Source organism: Tinamus guttatus, unplaced genomic scaffold, assembly GCF_059628265.1.
Source record: "Tinamus guttatus ecotype Peru unplaced genomic scaffold, ASM5962826v1 Tinamus_guttatus_pri_ptg000104l, whole genome shotgun sequence".
Lineage (NCBI taxonomy): Eukaryota > Metazoa > Chordata > Aves > Tinamiformes > Tinamidae > Tinamus > Tinamus guttatus.
Genome location: NW_028288638.1, coordinates 4,689,054 through 4,713,729, shown reverse-complemented (window position 1 = coordinate 4,713,729; position 24,676 = coordinate 4,689,054). Strand labels below are relative to the sequence as shown.

At 38.7% G+C, this 24,676-nt stretch overlaps 1 protein-coding gene across 36 annotated transcripts in view; it reads left to right on the top strand.

The window, feature by feature from the left end:
- Positions 1-24,676, top strand: part of CLASP2 (cytoplasmic linker associated protein 2) — a 132,009-nt gene that overhangs the window by 105,907 nt on the left and 1,426 nt on the right. For 19 of the 36 annotated variants that reach the window (XM_088520898.1, XM_088520882.1, XM_088520900.1 and 16 more), the window contains 11 exons: positions 2,565-2,728; positions 3,861-3,939; positions 8,879-9,022; positions 12,831-12,974; positions 13,443-13,549; positions 14,360-14,513; positions 15,321-15,549; positions 20,880-21,073; positions 21,912-22,040; positions 23,400-23,606; positions 24,295-24,411. In XM_088520898.1, coding sequence (XP_088377024.1) covers positions 2,565-2,728; positions 3,861-3,939; positions 8,879-9,022; positions 12,831-12,974; positions 13,443-13,549; positions 14,360-14,513; positions 15,321-15,549; positions 20,880-21,073; positions 21,912-22,040; positions 23,400-23,606; positions 24,295-24,411 — 1,668 coding nt within the window. Of the gene's footprint in view, positions 1-2,564; positions 2,729-3,860; positions 3,940-4,074; positions 4,126-8,878; positions 9,023-12,830; positions 12,975-13,442; positions 13,550-14,359; positions 14,514-15,320; positions 15,550-20,879; positions 21,074-21,911; positions 22,041-23,399; positions 23,607-24,294; positions 24,412-24,676 lie in introns of all 36 variants that reach the window. The other 17 variants (XM_088520893.1, XM_088520877.1, XM_088520899.1 and 14 more) reach the window with 1 other exon arrangement.

Sequence of the window (24,676 nt, the reverse complement as noted above, 5' to 3'; positions counted from 1 at the left end):
GTAGTACCCACATACATTGTTGAGATTAAAGATGGTTGAGTTCCATTTTTCCATTCCAAATTCATCCTTTACTTTGATGCTCTTACAGCTTTCTTGTATTTTTGGCTTGGATAAAGGTATTACTTAAAAGAAAGAAAAAAAATAGCATGCATGTTAATCTTTATCCAGACACCCAGTGTGATGGAGCTAAGATCAAAAGAATGCGCGAACAAATATTCAGTAATGAGTTACTAAGGTGTTTTTGATCAGTTTAAAGGTTTGCATCATTTTTAACAGCTTAAATTAGCACAGGATCTTTGAAGCACTTTTGCCATAGTGATTCATAATTCACTTCATAATGATTTTCATTTAAACTACCTTCTGTGTTTAAATCATCTTAAGGCCTATGCCTCATTCCATCAAATACAATGTGACCAGTTTGTTCAGTTTGACGTTTTTAAATAAAAAGGTTTTGTGTATCAAAGTGCCAGCAGATTAAAAGAAACAGGCAGTGTCTGTAAGTGTACTCACATGAATAATTCGATTTCTTAACCATTCGAGAATCACAGAATCACAGAATGGTTGAGGTTGGAAGGGACCTCTAGAGATCATCCAGTCCAACCCCCCTGCTCCAGCAGGGACACCCAGAGCACGTGACACAGAGGGGCATCCAGGTGGGTTTGGAAGATCTCCAGAGAAGGAGACTCCACAACCTCCCTGGGCAGCCTGTTCCAGGGCTCTGTCACCCTCACAGGAAAGAAGTTCTTCCTCATACGGTGGAGAAGTTTTACTTCTAGTTGTAAGGTCTCTAGTGTAACTTTTATTAGGAGATTTTCTGCTTTTGTTTTTTATTTGAATTCAGTGTGGGTTTTTTTTACCCATGTTTAGGCCTATAAAACCCAAACACAATCATTTTGGAATACAGAAAGCTGTTTTGGTTTGGTTTTGCTTAAGTCCTATCATTGTGCCCACTGCTTGTTCATTCACAAAGTAATTTTATTTATTTATTTATTTATTTTGGTTTAGCCAAATACAGAAGCCATTTGCATCGTGAGCATGAATTTCTTACACTACTGGAAGGGTTGTTAGCTCATGTTGTTACCTCAGGTTACAATATAAATTTTGAAGGATAGCTGTGGAGCTATATATATATATGTGTGTGTGTGTGTATATATATATATTTAATTATCATCAATGTAGTTTGCTCCTAAACACAGTCATTTAAAGTAGCTCATCTTGATGGTTTTTATGTTAAGTAGGACTTGTTTTCTTCTGTGTCTAAAACGATTTTTCAATGTTGAGAGCTCCTGTGAAAAGGTTCTCTCTGATCTTGAAAGAATCTGAATTTCCTTTCTGATTTCAATAAAAAACAATGAAGCACTTTTTAAGCTAACTGTATAATTTTTTTTCACTTTGTGATGTAAATTTCTCACCTTGGCTGGACTGTCAAGATGAGAAGTTAGTGGTGCAGTTCCACGAGGGCAGGCAGGGTTATGCCTTCCTGCAAGAGGAGCGTTGTGGAGCAAAGGCCGCTTTGGCAGTCTGGTCTCTGCAGCCCTGCAAGGTGTGATTGCAGGTTGGGATCAACCAGCAGACAACAGCACAACTGGCCTTGAGACAGGTTACCTGCAGGAGGATCTAGATCCAGCCCTTCCCCGGCAGAAGCTAGTTCCTACTTAGTACCCGTAACATAAATACTCAGGAGGCCACATGGCCCCAGCCTTCTTTCAGTTGTAACAGCAGAGGTACTTCTGTGCCCAGCTATTTGCTGGAGGAAATGGGGCTTTAGGGGCAGCGATTTTAGCCCAGACTTCTGCATCCCTTGCCCGAAAGACAGGAACACCATGCTGACGCAGAGCATACAGTTTATGATTTCACCCTAAGTCTTTAAGATTAGAGATACTTAAAAAACAAGGAGAAAAAAATAAACTCTTTACTTACTGGTTGATGCTAGCCATTTATTATGCCCTTCCTTCCAAAAAGCCCTTCTTCCTGATTTTGGAGCCGAGATGACTATAAACACAGTGGTCATGTGTTTGAATACCTGCAATAGCAGGAGAATCTCATTCTGTTCTACAAATGTTTTATGGAAAGGAACTGGTCGTGCTTCCTTGATCTTGCAGTATTTAGTAGTGCAAATATTTACAATGAATATTCAGCTAAAGCATTGAAGTAACTCAGTTTTAAGGAGAGAAGGTGTTTTTGTAGTCTTTGTGGGATATGTAAAATTGACTTAAAGATAAAGCTTGAGAGGGTGAGAAATTAAGTTTTACTGAAAAAAAATTGAGGCTGCGCCAGCCATCACAGTAAACATTTCTTTTCTGGACGATACTGCATGGAATACCTAATTGTCAAACTTCTACAGAAATCAGCTAACGTTTCCAATATACTCTTGTATCCAAGTCCAATGAAAAAGCAAGGCAGATTTATTTTTCTTTTTTCTCCCTCCCTGCTTGGCTGCAAAGCACTGCCTTTCTCTGCCTCTGATTCCCTTGCTGCTTTCTTTGTTTGTAAAAAAGCACATGTCGATGTCGCTTCCTCTTTTGCCCCATCCTACCCTCTTTGCATCTTCTTTTGCCTTTTAGGTTTTCAGCATGTTTCTGGAGACACTCGTGGACTTCATCCAGGTCCATAAGGAGGATCTGCAGGACTGGCTGTTTGTATTGCTGACACAGCTGTTGAAAAAAATGGGGGCTGATTTGCTTGGCTCTGTGCAGGCAAAAGTTCAGAAGGCACTTGATGTCACAAGGTAATGAGTGTTTTTTGTTGTTGTTGCTTTTAAAGTAATATTTCCAAGTATCTTTTTTATTTAGTGTGTTGTGAGGTTCTTGCAACAACAAAGAGCTTACAACAGGTAGTGAAGCTTGAGCAAGCCTTGCTCCTTAAGTGTTTGGGTTTCCAAAATGTCTTTTATTTCAAAGGGTTTGAAGCTTTAATACTGAAAAAATTACATGATACTAAATTTCTGATTTGAAAGTATGCATCTGAGCTACATATGCTTAGTGTCTAACTTTGTTTTTGTGATACAGTACTTTTGATTTTTTTGTGTGTGTTTTTTGATATCAATATTGTTGCAGTATTGATCTCTTAAAAGGTCAGACAGATTTTAAGAAGTAAGGTGACAATATAGGATTTGCTTCCTCTCTTTTCTCCACCTTCCCCACTTTACTAATCTCCCGATTCCCAAAATGATCCCCAGTAACAGAGCTGGGCCTCATCCTGGCCAACTTTATGCCCAAGTGAAAGCCAGTTCTGCAAGTAGAAGTGAAGGTGCTCAGGTACCTACTTCTCACCCTCCATTCTCCAACGTACGGGACTGCTTACCCGTTCTAGGCCTCTCTTGAGCCTATCCACGTGGCAGGTCTGCTGCGAAACGTGGGGCGGGGTTGGCCTTGAGTGGGCAGGGGGAATATCAGCTGCATCTCCTTTTTCTGCCTGCTGCAGCGAAGGCCCTAACGCTAGTACTTAGAGTGTGAAATGAGGGAGAGTCAAGGCAGATAAACACTGTTGCATGGTAGCCAAGACACGCACAGTGTTTTAAATACTTTAGGTTTACTAGTGAATAATAATTTTTGAATTGTTGGAATTGCAGACACTTAGAATCAGAATAATGCCATATCATTGTTATATCATCTGTTTATTTTTTGAGTTTTTTCATCTATCTATAATTTGTTGAAACCAATAGTTATTAAAAAATTGCCTACTAGCTCAGTGTTTCTGAAAATCATACATAATGTCAACAAAATTTAGATGTGCTTTTTTTTTCTTCTAGAAATGATAAAGCCTTTGTGTTTGGGAGGAGGGGAAGTTAGTATCTCCAAATAGATATCAAAAGGAAATCTCATGTAACTGACAATTTGCCTAATTTCTTTATTTCACAGGGAATCTTTTCCAAACGATCTTCAGTTCAGTATTTTAATGAGATTTACTGTTGATCAGACTCAAACACCTAGCCTGAAGGTAAGAATTTTCAGGATCACATTGCAGACGAAGTATTCATTGATAAATGATTTCCAAACTTAATATTTGAATTTGGATTGTTTTTCTATTAAGAAAGTTTTTCAATTAGTGGATTTTGTTTTTGTAAACTTGCAGACGGTCAAGCCAGCACTACAGGACCAGCTTCGCTCTTTTTGGAGCTCCAAGGTTTTTGTCTGAATTACTGTCTTTATTCTTAACCCTATGTCAAACTTCTACAGTTTTTCTGATAATTTTTATTTGAATGCATTCGTATGCTGGTACTAACCTCTGCAAGAAACTCGAAGCATGCAAATGTTCAGTTTTAAATGTTACACTATTATGAGACTGTTGGCTGCAAGAGCAATCTAATAAAACCACAGTGCAGTAAAAATGAGCAACAAAAATATGGCCGCCTAACATCAAGCTGGTTATGCAAACTTACTCTATCAAGTCTTTTCTAATTTTATGTTTGTGATTTCCCAATCCTATTTTCCTAGCTTGTGGATAATTTTTCCCATGTTTTTAACTAGCTTGATAGATTTTGAATTAACTTAAATGAAACTAGCGTTAATATGAACCTCAGGTGTTAAGTCAAAATAAGCTGCCCTTATGGTACATTTACTTTTCTGAAAACTGTGTGTGGCTATATGTGTATAGACATTTTTAAATGATAAAAATCATTAGGCCACAAATCTGCCACCACGCCTGAAAAACAAAGTGAATTCTGTAGTACCTTTACAGTTCCAAAAAGATTTGATTTTAGTGTAAATGAAGCAAATTCTAAGATTTTCAAGTGAGATAAATGGGGAAATAACAAGCATATGATAACTGGTGTTTTCTGCTCTATCCTGCACGAAATATTTTTACGTAGTTTTATCCTGCACATGAATATGACTTTTTCCAGATGATATGTAACTAAAGTCACATGAATGTGCCTTTTCTTTTGTCTACAATACAGTAAAACTTAAATTTTAAGCTTTTGAGGACAGTTCATACGTTGACCAGTGTTGCTTCGTAGAGCTGTGTTGTAAAGGGACTGCTGTCATTTATTGAAGACAGTAAATGAGGTAGTAAAAATTAGCTTGTTTAAATAAATATTTGGAACAAATCTGGCTTCGTTTTGTTTGATGTCCCTCCTTAGAAAGGTGAATTTGGTGGTTGAGACATTCATTTTTTCCAACATAATGCTGTTGTTGCTACACATTAATTGGTCTTGTTTTAAAGATGAGACTGTTGATTTGAAAGGAGATGTGGACTCCTGTTAGGCTGAGCTTGGAGTCAAGGTCAAGAATATTCAGTTTGTGACACAGAAAGAACTAAGAAATCTGATGTCTGATGAGTATATAGTCTGGAAATTATTTTCAGTGTTTGAAAGGGAATTTATTGTTTGAAAAAGCAAAACAAAACGAAAAAAACAACCTTCTTGAAAGAACATCTCATAATTTGAAATAAAACCAAGAACATTTAAATATTGGAACAGTAAAATAAGTAGCCCGTTAAGAGAAGGGAACCTTTCTTCCAAAAACTACTGCCCACGCCCTGCTTATGTCTTTTCCAAGCCACCTGTAGCTGATGGATCCAGGTAGTCAAGTTATGGAAAGTAAATTGCCAAAGTATTTATTTAGTATCTCTGTCCTTGAATGTTTTGTCCAAATCCCATCCTCAGTGCCCTTGGATACCCAACAGTTTAAATAGATAATCCTAGGAGATGCACTGCTTCATTTCATGAGTCCTTCAGCTTTTGTTCCTAATGAGAGATTCTTCTTGTGCAGCGTGTGCTTTGGGACTAGATATGCTGGGAAACAGTGCTCCCTCTTGGCAGAAAAGAGAAAGGATTTACAGTATCTTTAGATACAGTCAGATGGAGAAAAAGATAGTTGATCCAGAAATGTACTTCCGTGGAAGATTTCCCTTTTTCACTGCTTTTCCTGCGCTAGTGATGCGTAAGCATGACCCTTTGGAGTAAGTGGCAGTTTTAGCTGTTCTGTTTACACACAAAACTGTAAGTCTTGAAGAATAGATGTGACACTTCTAGAGTGGCCGCAGAGGTGGGTTTGCAGAGCCAGTCGGTAGGGGAATTAACCACAGGGAAGGTGCCTTCTGCTGACCCTTTCCATGGAGGAGGCCCCCAAGGCATTTCGTGCTCCCCGCCTTTTTTTGTCCTTTTACACGTGTGTGTGGTGATCTGCTGAGATGCAGTTAGAGGTATCAGATTGACGTATCTATTTCGGTTCGATTTATGTATGGAAATGAGTGGGTTGGGCGGGTGGTTTTTTTTTTTTTTTTGTTTTGTTTTTAAAGGAGAGAACATTAACTGTTTTGATGAGATTTTCCTAAGTCCATGTTAAAATCTCTGCATTGAAAAAAAAAATAAAACTACTGGAATGGGTAATGGTTCCTGATGAAGTTGATCTTTAGAGGATGTTTTAATCACTTGATGAAGCAGCAGCTGAGATGACTCTTCCAAATCACTGAAACGTAGGAGTTCGGAAGGGCAAGTCTGAAGGTCACTTTGTATGATTGTCCCTTCACTCTGAGTAAGGGAAAGCAGAGATCTGGGGAGAGTCTGATATCCCAGAAAAAGTGCTATAAGAGATTACCTTTTGACTCTTTTAAGTAAAGCGAGTTCTCTGAATTCCTCTTTCCTTGCCTTCTTCGTGTTACTTCAGTTACTTTTTTCCGGTACAGCAAATGAACCTCTGTAAGCCCCCGTTTTTCACAGAACAAGAAAAAAAGTGCCTCTGGCCCTGATTGTAGCATCTTTATAATACCTTCTAAAAGTCTGGAGATGGAATTGCCTAGGATATTCTTCTGCTAGTCATCTCATTATCTGTGAAAGATAGCTATGAAATGCTTTAGTTGTGTTTATAGCTTTTTTTTTTTTTTTTTTGAGTAACAGTGCTAATTGTAGCATACTGTGTTTCAGATCACTTAATATAGCAGTCCTGGTATTAAGAAAGCTGCTTGTATTACTACATGTTGTACAAGAAAGTTGTTTACTGGCTCAGTGTTCATAGTCCAAGAAAAACACAATAAACTCGGCCTAAGGAGTGCAAAGAAACATCATTGAGTTTGAGGAAATCTTGCTCCCTAAGCATTGAACGACTTCATAGGTGGTGCCTTCAGGTTAAGAGCAAGCAGTCATGTACGAGTTCCTGGAGTTGCGTACATGGCAGTCGGGAGTTTTGTTTATCTCATCTCTCAGTTAGATCAACTAGACTATTTAAGAAAGTACTGTGTTATACTTTTTGTTACTGCATCTCACCTACTCGTCTGAAATAGTGTCAAGAAAAGATCCATAGTAGTTTTGCTGCTATCATGGAGTTTACTTCAGTGAGTTTTTTGTTTTGTTTTCTTTTAATCAATAATACTGCCTCATTTGAGAGAAATCTTTGTCTTCCATTCAGTGGTCTTTTGTCTTGTGAGAGCTACCACATTTGCAGAAGCCTGCGTGAATTTACTTTATGGCAATACTTTCAACATTGAATATTCCAGCTTTCCCAGATATTATACGTGATAATTTTTGATTATAAAATATGCCTCTGCATGTTTTAAGTGTTGCTATTGCGAGTAGTGGGTTTTTTTGAGGTGTACCAGTAAGTACTTTTAAAGTACTTACAAGAAGAATCAACAAATAGACCTTTAGCTGAGATTTTGTACTGTGTATATGTGTCAGTGTGGGCTTGTGTAAAACACAAATCTCTAGCTATTGGTTGTCATATGACTTTGGAAAAGTCGAGCTTTAATGTGTGAAAATGAAGTACTAACCTACATGTGTGAGCTACCAGAAATGTGTATTACTAAGTGCATCTTGCTGAATTTTTAACAGCTTGAAGAATTTGATGACCAAGGAAAATACTGAAATAGCTCTGGTCAGAGCAGTTGCTACAAGTGCAAGGCATGGACAGTTAAATATGTCCAGAACATTATTTCTTTGTAGTTGATTAAGGTGTGGGGGTCTCCCTGATGGGTGTTTCTCATTCAGTGTGGTTATTAAAGGAAATAAAAACAGCTGAAAATTAAGCAAGTTACCTGTGGGTTGTTGGCTTGTTTTTCAGTTGGGTTGCATAACAGTTCCCTGGAGTATGAGCTGCTAAGGAGGGGGTTTTTCAAGGGAGATATGGACATAACAAGCCGCCTTCTTGGCTGTGCAGTGATGCAGTTTTGAAGAAGCTAGAGAAAGGCTGTAGTGTGGGATGTATCAACTGGTCCTTTTGCATAAGCTTGTAGAATAGGAGAAGGATGTTTAGATGTGTGAGGAAGTAAAGAGTCTCTTCTGTCCTCCTGGTAAATCTGTGACTCTCTTCTAAATATCTTCAATGGATAAGTATACATGACCCATTTCAAGAAGTGTTTTATAGAAAGTCTATCCAAACATTATTAATATATTCATTTGGCTTATCCCCAAAGATACTTAATGTAGAACTGTTTTCTGCCATTAAAGGGTACTGAGTGTTAACTGTGCAGTATTCTAATAGGAAGTTTCTTCATTAGATGATGTTCATTTTCCATTTTACTACTTGAAAAAAAATCTCAATTCCAAACAGTTCTTAATTTATGAGTACTTTTACATATTATGAGTACTTTATTTTTCTGCTTGGTTGTTTAATATTAACTTCTGCATATGCAAACATTTGTGTTTCTTTAGTTGCTACTAGTGAAAACTAAGATGAGTTTGTGGGTAAACCTCCTTTCTTGAAAAATTATGCTCATCTGCAAAGTGACTGTTTAGAGTTTCAATACAAGTGCTGAATAAGGACTTTCTTCAAGAAAGTTAGGTTATTTTCTAAAAGAATTTCTAGAAGCATTGTAAATCGTTGGTTTAGTTAAAAATAAAAAGGCTTGATTGTTCTAGGGAATGAGCATCCTGTTTTGTGAGCAGGCTTGTTCTTGTAGCACACCGTTTTTATTGTCCATCTGACTCTGTTTCTCTTTGCAGGTCAAAGTTGCAATCCTTAAATACATAGAGACGCTTGCACAGCAGATGGATCCAGGAGATTTTGTAAATTCAAGTGAAACTAGGTTAGCAGTGTCTCGGATCATCACCTGGACCACAGAACCTAAAAGCTCAGATGTTAGGAAGGTATGTTTGTTTGTTTGTTTACAACTGAAACACATTCCACGTATCTTTTCAAATTAAACAAGCTATAGCAAAAATGTCTTTATAAAAGACCAAAATTGAAGAAGATAGAATTCACCAAAATTAGTATTTGAAAACCTTATATGATATATATTTAACACATGTATAATTAACACAATATAATTAAAGCATCTTGAAAATCTCCATCAAAATTGTATTTCATTTTACATTTAGGTATTATTGTGTTGTCAGTAGGTATTTTCTATACAGATTTAGTGTTACTTGCTCAACAGCCTCTGTAATTGTAATGGCACGTTCATTACAGGAATAGAGAGTGTGGTAGCAAGCTTACAGTTCAGTCTCAAGGTTTTTTAGTCCTTTGTGTGTACTAAAAATATTCGATAACTTTTTTTTTCTTTCAAAAGGTTTTAATAATCAAATATATTAATGTATACATATATGTGTCAAAGAATTGTTCTGGTAAGAGTACAGTTCCACAGAAAAGCTTCTTTTTGTAGAGGCTTCTTGAAAAGTGAAAGGATAATGTTTGTGAGGTAGTCAAATACGCTAGGGTAAAGAAGAACCAGGAGATGCACTAATGCAGGCTTCAGAAGGGGATTTTAAATAGCCCCTTCAAATACGGAAAAGCCCCTTCAAATACAGATAGCAAAAGCCTTCAGATTTGGTTTTCAGTTTGAAGTAATGATTTTTGTTCTCATCTGGTCTGCTGAGGAGCTCTTATTATTGGCGTATTGACACTTTCTGAACATGAAAAGGATTTAGTCTCACAAAGTGCAAGTACCTGTGACAGAGACCCTGTGTTTGCATACTTTTTTCAGCATTATTTCTGCAAAAGAGTCAGAACTGCTTGTTTTGATTCCTTTGCAAGACCCAGCTCAGCTGGAACTTTATCATTTCTGAAAACAATCTTAAAAATGTCTGTCTTTAGTCAGGATGTTTTGTTGAAGAGAATTGACATAAACTCTAGCTTGGGTTATCGCACAAAATGTTAATACAAAGAGAATAATATATATCACCATTTCTTTATATCTTGAATGTTTCTAATAATTTCCTATAGAAAGGTTTATAGTAGGTATTTTTAATTTTCATTCCTAATAAATCTTAGGATTACAGGAAAGCGCTAATGTGATTATGGACTTGTTTTGCCTAGTTGCCATATTTTAGTAACATACGCAACGCCATAAAACAGGAAGGGAAATGAAGCAGCACTATCTTGCAAATCAGGAAAGTTTTATTAGAAAGACACGTGGCAAGCTGTCTTATCTGATAGTTCATATCTCTAATAAACATTTTTATGTCAATAAGTAACTGAATCATGGAAAGAATTGCCAATGAGTTTTATCATCTGGAACACCTTAAGTGTATGAAGTTTTCTTGTTTTAATTTTTTTTTCCATAACAGACCAGATGGAAATAACTAAGTACCAAACTCTTGAAAAGAAAAATCTACCAATGCATAGTCAATAGTGTAATTCTGGTTATATAAACACATTTATTATCCAGGAGGTTAAGAGATCACAGATGCTTTTTGCAAGCTTTTACATTTTAATAAGCTTATGACATTTTGGCATGATTTCTTCAGAAATTTAGGATTTAAGCCAGCTGTATTTGTGTGCAAATGGTGTTTGCTTTTGGTTAAGAACATTTCCAGCACTAAGTATTAGGCAAAATTGTTGTTTTTTAATCAGCCTAAGGCAAGGCCACCTTAGTTTATTTCAGTGACATGGCATTTCTTTCTGGAGGGTAAAAGTTTGTGGTTTGGGACTTTGTATTTCTTCTGAGAGCAAAATCCCAAATAAATATTTTTAACTCTTATTGCTGTATCCCTGTGTGACCAAACCTAAACCAAAGTGGTGCAGCTAGCTGCAGAAAAGCTGATGCTTAGGATCTTTACATCTTAAAATATTTTTTCAAAAAAATATTTTGACTTTTGTGAGTCAATTTTAATACGATAAGTGAAGCCTTATTATGGGGAGACCTGATTGTATCATTTTTTTTTCTGATACAAATGTCTAGTGTGGGGTTTTTTGATTGTTTGATTTTATTTTTTATGAGCTGTTTAAATAGACACGGTCTAATGGAATGGAGGCAACAAGCAAGAAAATATGGTGCCTTTCCAGCCTTTTTTCAATTGTGGGATTTGCTTTTCATCCATTTCTGTTAAAAGATTGACCATAAGAAAGAAGAAGGACAAGGGAGACACTGAAGGCAAGGACATAGAGGGCATTCAGGGTATTCACTTGAAGAGAAAAGACTATCAGGGGGAGGAGGACAGAAACATTTGAAGAAACAGCCAGCCACCAGTGTGTAAAGATGACTTGTAGCAATCAAACGTGTTAATATTAAGTTTAACAAAGAAAATACGAAGGTGTGTGATGGTATGTGCACTCATACCTTGGCTTTCAACTGTTAATTAAAAAATGCCACAGTTCATTGCTCTGAAAGCAAAAGGAGGGAAATAAATGTCTAAAAGCAATTTCTGAACTACCTGCTGGAAGTATTTTGTTCCTTAAACATGCTGCCTACCGTTCTCTTTAGCATTAGGTGCTGGTTCTCTCCAGTGCGTGGCAGACCGTGGTGGTGAACTGCCTTTATGGAAACTGCACATAGGTGCTTAATCTTAGTGTCAGAGTCTCCTACTAAAAAGAGATCATTGAACATTTCAGGACAACTTCATCTCCTGCTTTTTGTTGCACATGATAGGGTGGGTTGGGGGCGTTTTTTTGTGTGTTTCGTTTGTTTGTTTTTTGCTCTGTTGACAGGCTTGTTAGCCCGTCAAGTGGATGTTTGTTAAAATTGTAAGAATATTAGAAAGACAAATTTCAGGAAGTCAAATTTCTTTAGCAGAGAGCCCAGCAGGAAGCCCACCATTGCTTATCTTACTGCCTTCTTTCTAGCAGGAAAGATCTCTTATTTTTCAATCAGACCAAGAGAAAATATTGTAAAATGTGGTAACCTTAAAAATCAAGTATTAAAATTCGGGAGGAGTGTGCAATCCAGTAGATTCTAAACTCTAGTACTGAACTGTTTCATATTGAGAGTAAGTTAGTTGCTTTTTCCCTTGCGTTTGCCTGTCTTTAAAAGATAAAGGAAGCTGTGGGGGGGGAAAAAAAAGTCCAGCTAGATTGGTTGTAGGGTAAGTTATAAAGTGTATGTATATTTTCTGTAATCACAACTCAAAATAAACATCATCACATTCCAGATTCGGGTATCTGGTTTGGGAGTTATTTATTTCAATTTCTAAAATGATAACTAGTGGGCCAGTTGAAGAGATGCAGTTATCTGCTGTCTTTCTTAGCACTTGCTAAAATCAGGAGAAGAAATTGTGGACTGGTTCCTGCTTTCTGTTTTCTTCTGGCTATGCAATAACAATAACATACCTATTTAAAATAACTTTTCCCAACTTCCCAACCCCTCTAAAAATCATTTTGCTGCTTTCTTCAGTGCTTGAGTGAGCAAGCAGGATGTCAGGGGAAAAGGGGAATAAAGAAGTTTGAAGAGCACATTTGTGGAAGACTTTTTTTTTTTTTTTTTTTTTTTTTTTTTTTTAGGAAGTTTGTACAAAGTAAAAGCTCATTGGTGTGTCCCCAAAGTTACAAATATTTGAACTTCCAGCTTATCAGCCAGTAAAGATTGCTTTTGTTTACATCTACTAACATCTTTATTCTTCAAACTGGAAAAATTATCTTGTCTCCCCTTGTGATTATCACTCACAACTGAATCTCTCGCTGATTAGAAATTACTTCAGAAAGTCAAATTAATAACTTCATTTTTTTTTTATCTTCTTGTAGGCTGCGCAGTCAGTGCTGATTTCCCTTTTTGAACTCAATACACCAGAGTTTACAATGCTGTTAGGTGCTTTACCCAAAACATTTCAGGATGGAGCCACAAAACTTCTCCACAATCATCTGCGAAACACAGGCAACAGCAGTCAGGTATTTACACATCTCCGATTATTCTTTCCGTCGTTACTGGGGTGTTTTTTTTTTTTTTTTTGTTCTGCTTTTTCCCCAACATGACTCCATTTCAGTAGTTACTTGTGGGAGAGAGAAAATGAGGGGGAAAGGAAGGGTTCAATCCTAGGTAAAATACTTATCCTAATAATACCAGGTATTGCTCTTTGGAATACCTTCCTCTCTTTTTTCCTCCAAAGGCTGGTATTTTTTACCGTGTATGCTGCTTCCAAGTAAAATGACTAAGTTTGAATGTTGTATTTGAGTAGTTTATCTTGTACTTCTGTGATTAATAAGTTATACCTGATGGAAATTACTGGTAACTGGTTAGCCAGTCTTAGAGATTAAATGGGGTTTGTTTAATTGTTTCTGGGCACTAGTGAATAAATACAGTAAGAAGTTCAACAGGAAGCTGAAGGTCCTACTAGAGTGTGTTTCCTTCTCCTCCAGGGACCCATGGGAAGTCCTTTGACAAGACCTACTCCACGCTCACCAGCCAGCTGGTCGAGTCCCCTCACTTCCCCAACCAACACATCCCAGAACACTTTGTCCCCAAGGTAGCGTAAGTCTGTGTTGTAATCTGCTGCACTGAGGGCTTTGTCAAGTGTTCCTCAGAACTGTAACCCCAACTATGATGGAATAGAAAGGCATTCACAGAGAAGTGCCGGATACTGAAAACCTACCCCCGCCTGCACAGAACGAGGGCACGCTGAACCGCTTAGGCTCCCCAATGGGTCTGTCCTGAGGGCCCGCACTGGCCTCGGTGAGCAAGGACTGTGCTCTCAGAGCTGCAGATGGGATTGTGAGAGCAAGGAGGGAGGTGCTCTCCGTGGCTTTCTTTCCCTAGCAAATGCTCAAGTAGCTCAGTTAGGTCATCAAGCTGTATTTTGCTATTTTTAGAGGGACTGAAAAGGAAGTTGTTCATAAATGTTTTGGCCCTCAATTTTGTGGTGCCGGTTAAGTGGATTTTAGATTTTTTACAATTTTTGGCAGTAAATTTAATGTGAAAACTGATTCATTACTTTGATACTCTTATGTTTTAGAAAGAGGAAACGGTATACAGCTTCTAGTTGTTTCATATTTATTAGAATAAAACATCTTTGTTTCTTCAGCCCTTCAATAGCTAGCCAGTCCTAATGCTTTCTGTGTCATTGGCACTACACTTAAATGATAACAAGATATACTCAACCTACTATGGTATATCTTTTATTGTGTGGAGAACCAGCTCTCCTCTTGACCATGTTTAAAGAAAAGCAATCATTTATTTAATATTTTCCGAGTCTGCTATTCCAAGTGAATGTTAATTAAAAACGTGAGGTCAAAAAATAAATCCTTTCTGATTCTACTGTTCTGTCCATGGCCCACAGTGCATTTGACTATGACACAGAAAATATGAATTCTGAAGATATTTACAGTTCTCTTCGTGGAGTCACTGAAGCCATTCAGAATTTCAGTTTTCGTAGTCAAGAAGATATGAACGAGCCTGTGAAACGAGATTTCAAAAAAGATGACGGTGATTCAGTGAGTACTGAAGCTCAGTGCATCTTGGTATCAGCAAACCAAGTCAAAACGTGCATGTGGGGTGTTTCTTGTCAGTTTTGTTTTTGTTTTTTAATGTATGAAGCATTGTTCTAATGAGATTTATGTGTTACGACTTCTGAAATGGGACATCTCTCCGAAGTAACTTCAGAACTTCAGAAAAATAAGCTTCTAGCCTTACAGCACGCTTTGACAATGTGGATATTAATTACAAGTAGTAGTAACCACTGGCTTGTTTAAAATGTTGGCAATTTAGAAATGGATTCTCTTGCAAATCAGCTGGGGCCCTATTTTTATTTGGGAGGTGTATACCTTACTATATGTTTTTCTGAAGTCTTTTAGGTCATTGCATACAAAAACTACAGGTTTTTTGATGATATCAACATACATTATGTTAAACTTCTGTGTCTATGGAACTTGGACTTTTAGGTGTGTTGAGCTCAAACATGGTTTTGATTAATTAGCATCTAACTTCTGAAGTAAAATATTGGTAGCTGTTTTGAGTTTGTGATCTTTTGGTGGCAAGCTTTTTGTTTGTGTTTGGTTTTGTTTTTTGGATTAGGTATGTCAGAACGCTTTTTTTCTTTTAAAGGAAATTTAAGTATTGTAAGTGCTAGGGAACTGTTGCTAAGGCTTCTTATCTGAAGAGCAAACTTGAAAAAGTGATTTAGGAATATTAGGAAAAGTTTTGAAACTTGTAAGCTGTTGCTATGTAAGTAGAATAGAGATGGAGTGAATTGAAATTGCAGTATGTTCTTACATGCTTCTGTGATATTTCTTTTCCTGCAGATTTGCAGTGCATCAGGAATAGTGGACCTGCGAGCAGGAGGCAGTGTTGGAGATACAGGCCGGACAGCTCTCGACAACAAAACATCCTTGCTGAACACAATGCCTCCCCACTCTTCACCACGGTCACGAGATTACAACCCGTACAACTATTCAGATAGCATAAGTTCATTTAATAAATCTGCTTTGAAAGAAGCGATGTTTGATGATGATGCAGAGCAATTTCCTGATGGTAAGCTTCAGATCGCATCCTTTGTTAGGGGGACAATGGTGAGGGCTTGCTTTCCCCATATTTTAGCTCAGTCTCTGAATTCATCATTAGCTGTATATATAAAAGCTTTTGAAAGGGGTAGCACAAGTGTCACAAATAACAAACCATTTTATGTTGGTGATTGTGCTGAGGGACGTGGCCAGGTTAGGGCTGAGAAGAGCCTGGCTGCTCGGGAATCACTAGCCTTCCTAGAGTGAGTGGCAGCACTGGAAAAGGTAAAGCAAAGGTGGATTGAGGGGAGAGCATTTCAGCATTAGTTTCCTAGCTGAGCTTTTGAAGTGCAAACGTGAGTCCTCTTTGTACTGGACTCCCAGCTGGCAGAAAGACTTGCAAATTCAGTGCTAGATGGGAACACTGTAGTTGGTTGTTTAGTCCAGCTGGAAGCACTTAACGTATGAAAAAGTGTTATGTGGCCGTTTGTCTAATGGTTGAAAATCTTCAGGGGAGATACCACAGTGTACCTGTAACGGCTATTTGAGTGTTTTGCCTCACTTAACAGTGAAAAGGTTTTCATAATAGCAGCCTATATATATATATTTTTCCCCAGTGGAGATGCCCTTTATCTGAAGAATATTTTTTCACTGCTTAAGCAGAGAGGTTGGACTAGATCTCTAGAAGTCCCTTCCAACCTCAACCATTCTGTGGTTCTGCGAATAAGGGAAAACGCCTTTTTATGTCGCTTTTCAGATTCTTTGAAAGCAATCCACAGCCTCTGATTGAAAATGGATATTCTTCTTTTAGCAAACTCGTTTCTTTCAGCTGTTTTCCGTAGAACATGTTTTCCAAATGTCTTTCTCTAACTAGTACTTTGTACCTGGACTTAAGATTCCTGCTCTGTGTCTTGCCTTACCCTTGTCATAGATTTTCATCTTTCTTTTTAATATTTCAGATATTTCTATTATTTCTCTGACTTACCAAGACCCTTTTGAGTTCGTATCCTCTGCTCCAGAACATTTGCAACTCCTCTTTCATTGATTTCATTTACATATTCTGTATATGCTTTCCATATTCTGTCTATCATTAGCAAAAGCATCAAACCCAGGCAGGCCCAGGACAGTCCCAAACAGGGACAGCCCATGTATCTTCCTAAGTTAGTAGAAACCTCTAAGATATGTGGTAATGAAATAAATGATCTTGCTCCTTTAAGGTAGGCTGTCCCTTGTGCTCCTCTGCACATCTGTCACACAATGCAGTTGCAGAATGCAGTTGCACTCTGTCCTTTGGGCCAACATTAATGATCCATTTAGACAATTTGAAAAGCATACATTAATATAAAGGCAGTAAAAGCGCTTGTAGAAAAAAATGTTTCTGTTTTCCGGTATTTATTCATACAAAACAGAATTCCAATAGAAACATTGGGTACAAAACCAGTGATTTTTTTGTCAAAGATACTTGCTGTGTGCCTGTATTTTCCAGTGACAGTAGAAGTTTATGAATTAAATTTTTATTAGTTTCTGCTTTATCATAACATTTCTAATTTACAATATTGAATACAATAATAATAATGTTTAAAGGCTATGATTTCTCAATGTATGACCTCATAAATTTATCATGGGAAATATATTTATTGTATATCAGTAAAAGGAAATAATTTGGGGAAAAGATACAGATATGGTAACATTTGAGTCTTATTATTAGTTTGCCCTTTGAAATACTCTCTTGTCAAAACTTTCCAGTTTTTTCATTTGCATTTCTGTTAATTTATCCATAAGTCGCAGTGCAAAGGTGGAAGATAAATGTTTTTATTCCAGGTTGGTAAGGTCTAAATGATGGAATAAAAAAAAAAAAAAAAAAAAAGAAGAGTTGCCATGTAATAAGAATAAGGATAAACTGGGATAAGTTCTGGGCATTTCTGGGCTCCCCAGTACAAGAGGGGTGCGAAACATCTGGAGAGGGTCCAGTGTAGAGCGACAAAGATGGTTAAGGGACTGGAGCATTTGTTGTATCAGGAAAGACTAAGCGAGCTGGACCTGTTTAGTCTGGAGAAGAGAAGACTGAGGGGAGATCTTACCAATATGTATAAATAACTGAGGGGAGAATGTAAAAAGGATGGGGCCAAACTCTTCTCCATGATGGCCTGTGACATCAAGGGGCAGTGGATACAAGTTGAAACACAGGAAGTTCCATCTCCATGGGAGGAAGAACTTCTTTCCTGTGGGGGTGACAGAGCCCTGGAACAGGCTGCCCAGAGAGGCTGTGGAGTCTCCTTCTCTGGAGATCTTCAAAACCCGCTTGGATGCCACCCTGTGCCACGTGCTCTGGGTGTCCCTGCTGGAGCAGGGGGTTGGACTAGATGATCTCTAGAGGTCCCTTCCAAACTCAACCATTCTGTGATCCATTCTGGAGAAGGGCTTAACTGGCTTTGGTTTGCCTCTACTTGTTGCAGCTTGGAGCGGGTCAGGAATGCCAGACAACAACTTCATAGAAGGTGGAACTGGCTTCGTTTTTTAGCTTTTCATGCAGTACATTTATATGATTCTTAACAATTAGTGATGTAATTACACAGGCTCCTAATTGGTAGACAATGATCTAACTCAGACCCTTACAGCCCCCCTTACTTGTTTAGCTCATCCTTTTAGTTCAACAGCTCTTTTATTCCCTCTGACCTTGGTCTACTTTCTTATCTCCTAGTTAGCACTCCCTTTGTTCTTTCACTGAAACCTGAAGGCTGGAATTGAGCAGGCCTGCTGGGCAGCCATGTATGCGGCTCTCTAGTCATCCCTCTACAATTCCCCCTTTTTCTTTTGTACCAGCAAGGGCTGCTTAGTAGTACAGGACACTTCTTCCTCTCATGATGTTCTGCAGGCTCACACTTCCCACCGCTAGGGTACCAGCTGTTTGCCTGCTACATCTGATGTATGTGAGGTTGCTTCCAGCTAAGGCCTCTCCCATTTTCTCTGTCACCCATCCGATTTCAGAAACCAAGCATAGATAATTACTCTTGAGGTAACACTCGTCGGCAGGATACTGAGACTGAGTATTCTCTTGAGTTAGCAGATTAGAGGGTTGCTGACAGACTCCCAACTCGGCAGGCGTCCCCGCAGAGACAACGTGGGTCTCAGTGTTAGGAGTCTCACCGCCCCCCCCCTTTACGCTCTGCTTTATCTGTTTAAGCCCGGTGCATCCTGTCACGTAGGGCCAGTACGTGCCAGCAGGCAGACCGGGGCGGGTGGACAAACTCCACCTTCAGTCACATAACCTTCCCTCCTGGTCGTGCAGGTGCGCATACCAGTAAGTGGTCGCAACCGTCAGTCTGAGGGTCCTGCCTTTCTCATCGCCTCCCTCTCGGGTGTTTGACCTTCAAACTAATTTAGAGGATGTTTGCAGTTAAGTTGGCTACAAGCCCGGTTGAGCAGCCGCCTTCAGCTGCTTTTGGAGGAGGTCGGCTCTGAGCCTGGCTGGGCAGCCGCCTCCACACTCCTTATCTCTCAACCCGGGCAGGCAAACATCTTTTTTCTCAAGGTCTTAGGTTCTGTTTTGTACAACAGTTTTATGATTCTACGGATCGTACAAATTTCCACCTTTCAACCATACCTCGTTTCAGCATCAATATACAAAGGATACAACACATAATAGGGATGAACATAGCAAATAGAAATAATAGCCCTAATAACGGTTTCTGTCCTCACTTAAAGCATTACAATTCTTCAACCCCCACTTTAAAAGACGGATCAAATCCCCCTGCACCTCCCTCCTGGCTGTTGTCAAGCCCTCAGCAACGTAAGTCTCCTTGATCTCATTCGCCTTTTCTTCCCTGGCCCCCCTTCTCCTTTTTTTCAAGGTGATCTAACAAGTCCTGGACCCAGCCGGGCCGTTCTTAGGCACGACAGGGGGGGAGTCTGGGAGTGGGGGCACAGACAGTGCAGGCACCACAGGCACAGATGAGGACGCATGTGGGGGAGGGGTTGGCAATGGATCTCCAGACACCAGCGGTTTTCGGTGGCGTGGCGGTCCCGTTCCTGAAGTGCTCGCAAAGGCTTTTACAGGTACACTGCTCGCAGCTTCGGGAGGCTCACGATCTGGCGGTGGCCCTGTGATGTCCTTTGGGCGACGGTGGGGCTCAGAACCCCCTCGCTTCAGCTTGGGTCTTTGCAAGTGTCCCTTGTCTCTAGCCCATTTATACAGCTCATACAGCTTCTTCATGCTCACTGCTGCCTCCCTCTTTGCTAATAAGTCCAGCAGCAATTGTACAGCAGCTTCTCGCTCCATTTTGTACATACACCGGGGTCTCTGCTTCTAGCCCTTCCCTGACGACGTCTTTCCGTCCCGGGCCCCAGCTTCTTGCCCCCCAACGCCGTCTTTTCCGTGTGCGCAATCATGGCCGGCTTACCCGCTCCGGTCCCCGTCTTGGTCGGATCACTCGGCTGCACCCGTACGTCGTCCTCCGGAATCCCGCACCGTTGTGCCAGGTCCCTGTACTGGTCCCTGTTCGGAATCTTGTCCCTGTTCGGAATCTTGTCCCTGTTCGGGCGCCACTTGTTGCAGCTTGGAGCGGGTCAGGAATGCCAGACAACAACTTCATAGAAGGTGGAACTGGCTTCGTTTTTTAGCTTTTCATGCAGTACATTTATATGATTCTTAACAATTAGTGATGTAATTACACAGGCTCCTAATTGGTAGACAATGATCTAACTCAGACCCTTACAGCCCCCCTTACTTGTTTAGCTCATCCTTTTAGTTCAACAGCTCTTTTATTCCCTCTGACCTTGGTCTACTTTCTTATCTCCTAGTTAGCACTCCCTTTGTTCTTTCACTGAAACCTGAAGGCTGGAATTGAGCAGGCCTGCTGGGCAGCCGTGTACGCGGCTCTCTAGCCATCCCTCTACATCTACTTCTGCTATTTTATTCCAGAGATAATTCTTGTGACACTTAATACTTCCGTGTTAAAAGTTTAGATACTGCTGTGGAAACATAGCTCAAAAAATTCTAAGCAAGTCTGTTGTATTGGAGGAAACACAAATCTCCCTTCTTAGATCTAGGTATATATCAGACTTAAAGGGATTCAGAGAACTTACCACCCTTTGGGTATTGCAAGAGTAAGATTTAAATCATCAGTTTATCTAGTTTTTATCTACTTCTTTTTTCTTTTTTTTGGTGATTGTAAGATATTCAGGAATGTTGACTACACTGAAAATATATTAGTCAAGTAGTAATTTTCTCAGACAAATTTGGGGAAAATAAAAGCAGGTAAATTTTAAGGCAATCCGAGAAAGTATCTTGAGTTATACGGATGATGTTCATTTATTTTCACTAATGCACATTTTTTTTGTGTGTGTATTTCTTTCCAACAGAGCCTCCCATGGACCATTCTGATCTGGTTGCAGAATTACTGAAAGAATTATCAAACCATAATGAAAGAGTTGAAGAAAGAAAAGCTGCCCTGTATGAGCTCATGAAATTAACTCAAGAAGAGTCTTTCGGTGTTTGGGATGAGCATTTCAAAACAATACTACTTCTGCTGCTTGAAACACTTGGAGACAAAGAGGTAAATTCAGATTAATCCAATTTAAAATGTTAACAAAGCATCAGCTTTGTTTTCAGCATCTCTGAAATTTGCTTGGATAGAAGGGGCACAAGTTGCAGCTGTTCTTGAAAAACAAAAACCTACTTATGGCAACTGAAAATGGAAATAATAAAATATTAAGTCTGAAGGCCCTGGTGGTGAAAAGGGTATGAGCAATACTTCTCCTCTCGAATCTTTCTTGTTGATTCCAATATGATAGATCACAAGAAATATTTTTCAGTGGGATCTGAAATTTACCTGTGTATAGCCCAAGCAGTCTTATACTATCAAACCACCAGCTATGTGGAAAACATTTAAAAAAGGAGGGGTTTCTAAAATGCGGTAATGATCATTGGAAAGTGCCCTTGAGTTCAATGTAAATATATTTTGAGGCCATCGTATTTCAATTGCTGAGGTTCAAAATGATACCAATACCACTTTTTTTTTTTCCTGCTCTGAAAAACTTCTCAATATCTTTTGAAAAACATCAATGTGTGATGTTGATGCTAAAGGTTTTTATCAGCTTACTTGGGCAAAACTTAATGCGACTCTGCAATTTTTGAGTAGCGTAGACAACTCCACTAGTTTGGTGACATGTTTATAATGTACGACCTGAATTATTTGCAGAAAGAAAGAGCTGGGTCAGCTACTGAAGTTTTTTTTTTCTCTAGGTGTTTTTGTTACACACAGTTCATACTGAGTATACAGACAGAGCATGGTCTAATTAATATTTTTCTATTATCAAAGATTTCTTCAATGGTCAAATGATAAAATATGTTTATTTAAAGATGTATATTCTCACTTATTATTTGATCTTTAGCATGCAATCAGAGCCTTGGCATTGAAAGTTCTAAGGGAAATTCTAAGAAATCAGCCAGCAAGATTTAAAAATTACGCAGAGCTCACAATCATGAAGACATTAGAAGCCCATAAGGATCCTCATAAGGAGGTCAGTAAATGTTTTTTCAGAGTATTTCAGAATATATTTATTTCAGAATGGATCAGCTCTGTTATGACCAGGAAGTGAGAAATGGATCAGATCTTACCAAGGAAGTAATGTGGTTTATATATAATCAAGTATTTGAGCAGTATTAGATAATAAAGGTATGTAAAAGGAAAAAAAAAATCAGTTCTCCAAGCCCTGAGATGCTTTGCATCACTCTATTAGATTGATGTTATATATCATCCAAAGAGGATATAGTGTGGTAGCCACTTATATCATTATAGCACATCAAGGCGCAACTGGGAGGAGGGATTTTGTCCCACCTGTATAACATCTTAAGCCAATAGGTTGTATTTTGGGACTCTAAAGCAAATTTTTGGTGTAACATTAGTGTGCATGCTTGAGAGAAAGGGTACACCACTGCAAAGAAACATCAGCCTTCCGTTTTCGCCGACTCTTCAGTGTTAGAGAGCATGACTTTGAACGTTGCTGGGAGAGAGAACCCAGGGAGATGCAAACGGGACGAGCTGGCTGTGTGCCAAGAACAGTGAGGGAATTCAGAAGCAGAAGACATGAAGTAGTTGAATTATAGCTTTATTATAGCTTTATTATAGTATTTCTTGCCCTGAAATACTTACTTTGAGTGTGATGCTAATGCATTTTTGCATATTAGAAACATTGAGTACAGTAACCACACAGGTATTGAGGCTCATGTAAGTATCGATGTTATGAAAATATTATGGGTTTAATATTGGATAAGCATATCCTCTCCACCTGCACCCAGTTCAATGATGTGCACTCTGTGAAACTTACTGTGGAGTTGCAGGTTTTGAAGTATGACTGAAGTTCTTCCCATGCCAGTAGCTTCTTTCACTCTTCGGATATTCATTCCCTGTCTCTATCCTCTTTTTTGTATACTCTATTTATGACAGTGTTTTTAAGTGTTTTTGAAATGAACATGAAAACATGTCAATGGTCAAAAAACAAACAAGCCAATAATGAGTAGTAGCCCAAGGAATTAGAGATTAGAAAGCTGTTGAAATTTCAGCAGATAGTTGAAGGTTGTTGCGAAATTGACTGTTGAATTAGATGGGAAATCTCTTTGTCAGGCAGGTCTTGGAGAGTGCTGCTGTCTGTATTGCTCAGTACATATTATTAACCAGAGAATACTGAAAAGTCTGTTGACAGAAAAGCAATATGTCCAATAGCTGTACCTCATGTGCAGGTTTTCAACGAGTCTCCTTTTAAGTATTGTAGATTTGTTAGTGGAATCATAATTTTCCCAAATACCATTACTTGAGAGAACACTGACCATAGAAATTCCATCTTGTAATTGATTTTTCCATGTTTTTATTCTTTGAACAGGTGGTGAGATGCGCTGAAGAAGCTGCATCCATGCTGGCTACTTCCATTAGCCCTGATCAGTGCATCAAAGTTCTTTGTCCAATTATCCAGACCGCAGATTACCCCATTAACCTGGCTGCAATCAAAATGCAGACAAAAGTCATAGAGAGAGTATCTAAAGAAACTCTTGCTCAGCTTTTGCCTGAGATTGTGCCAGGTCTAATACAGGTAAAACACAATATATGTCAAAGAGGAAAGGCCGGGAGGGATTAATTTGAAAGATAAGAAGTGTTTTTTCCCCTGTGTCCCCTATAAAGAGCTGAGGCACACTGATCCGCACACAACTGATGAGGACTTCTCAGGGTTTGACAGCTGAATTCCTCAGATTTTTGTCTCTAATTGCCCCTTAAAGTAGGGGTCTTTCTGGGCAGGTTTTTGATGGAGGGCAGTATACAGAAGTGAACAACTGCAAGGCAGCAGTAGAAACAAAAGTCTTACGGTGGAATTTAGGAAAAGAATCATTGCCCATGGAGCAAACGCTTCTTTCAGAACATGGAAGCTCTGAAGTTCTGGTTTATATAAATATCATTATAATCTAGAGCTGTTTCTCTTATGTTTTCCCCTACTGTGTGTCAACATAGCTGCTCTGCTTTCACAGTGTAACTTATGAACAGGAACATACTGGTTTATTTTCAATTTGAAAAGTAGCCATCCACAGTGATTCAGAAGCAAAATTCAGTTTAATCGCATGCCCTGAATTTGTTTGCCTTTGTTTTTTTTGGATGTTGGAATGCTTCATTGGGTTATCTTAGTATTCATTTACTGTAGATTTTAATGTATTTATCATAAGGATAAGCAAATAGCTTTGAGGCTTTTAATGATTAACTGATAAGCTATTAATTTTATTGCTTTCTAGGGTTATGATAATTCGGAGAGCAGTGTTCGTAAGGCGTGTGTTTTCTGCCTTGTAGCCATTCATGCAGTAATTGGTGATGAACTAAAACCACATCTCAGTCAACTCACTGGCAGTAAAGTAAGTAAAAGATACCGCATAAAAAAAATATTTGTTCCATAACTGCATGTATGCATTTGCATTTTGATTGCATATCTCATAAAAGTTATATATCAAGGCAGCTGAAACTCGCAGAGGAGTAATTTAACTTTAGCATAAAAGTATCAAAACTGAAAATCTATACATCTTCAGACACTTAAACAAGTCTGTTCATTAAAAGAAATACTAAGTTTTATCATATTTTTTGCTGCTGTAGTTACATGCTATCAGAGGTCAAAAACTTTAA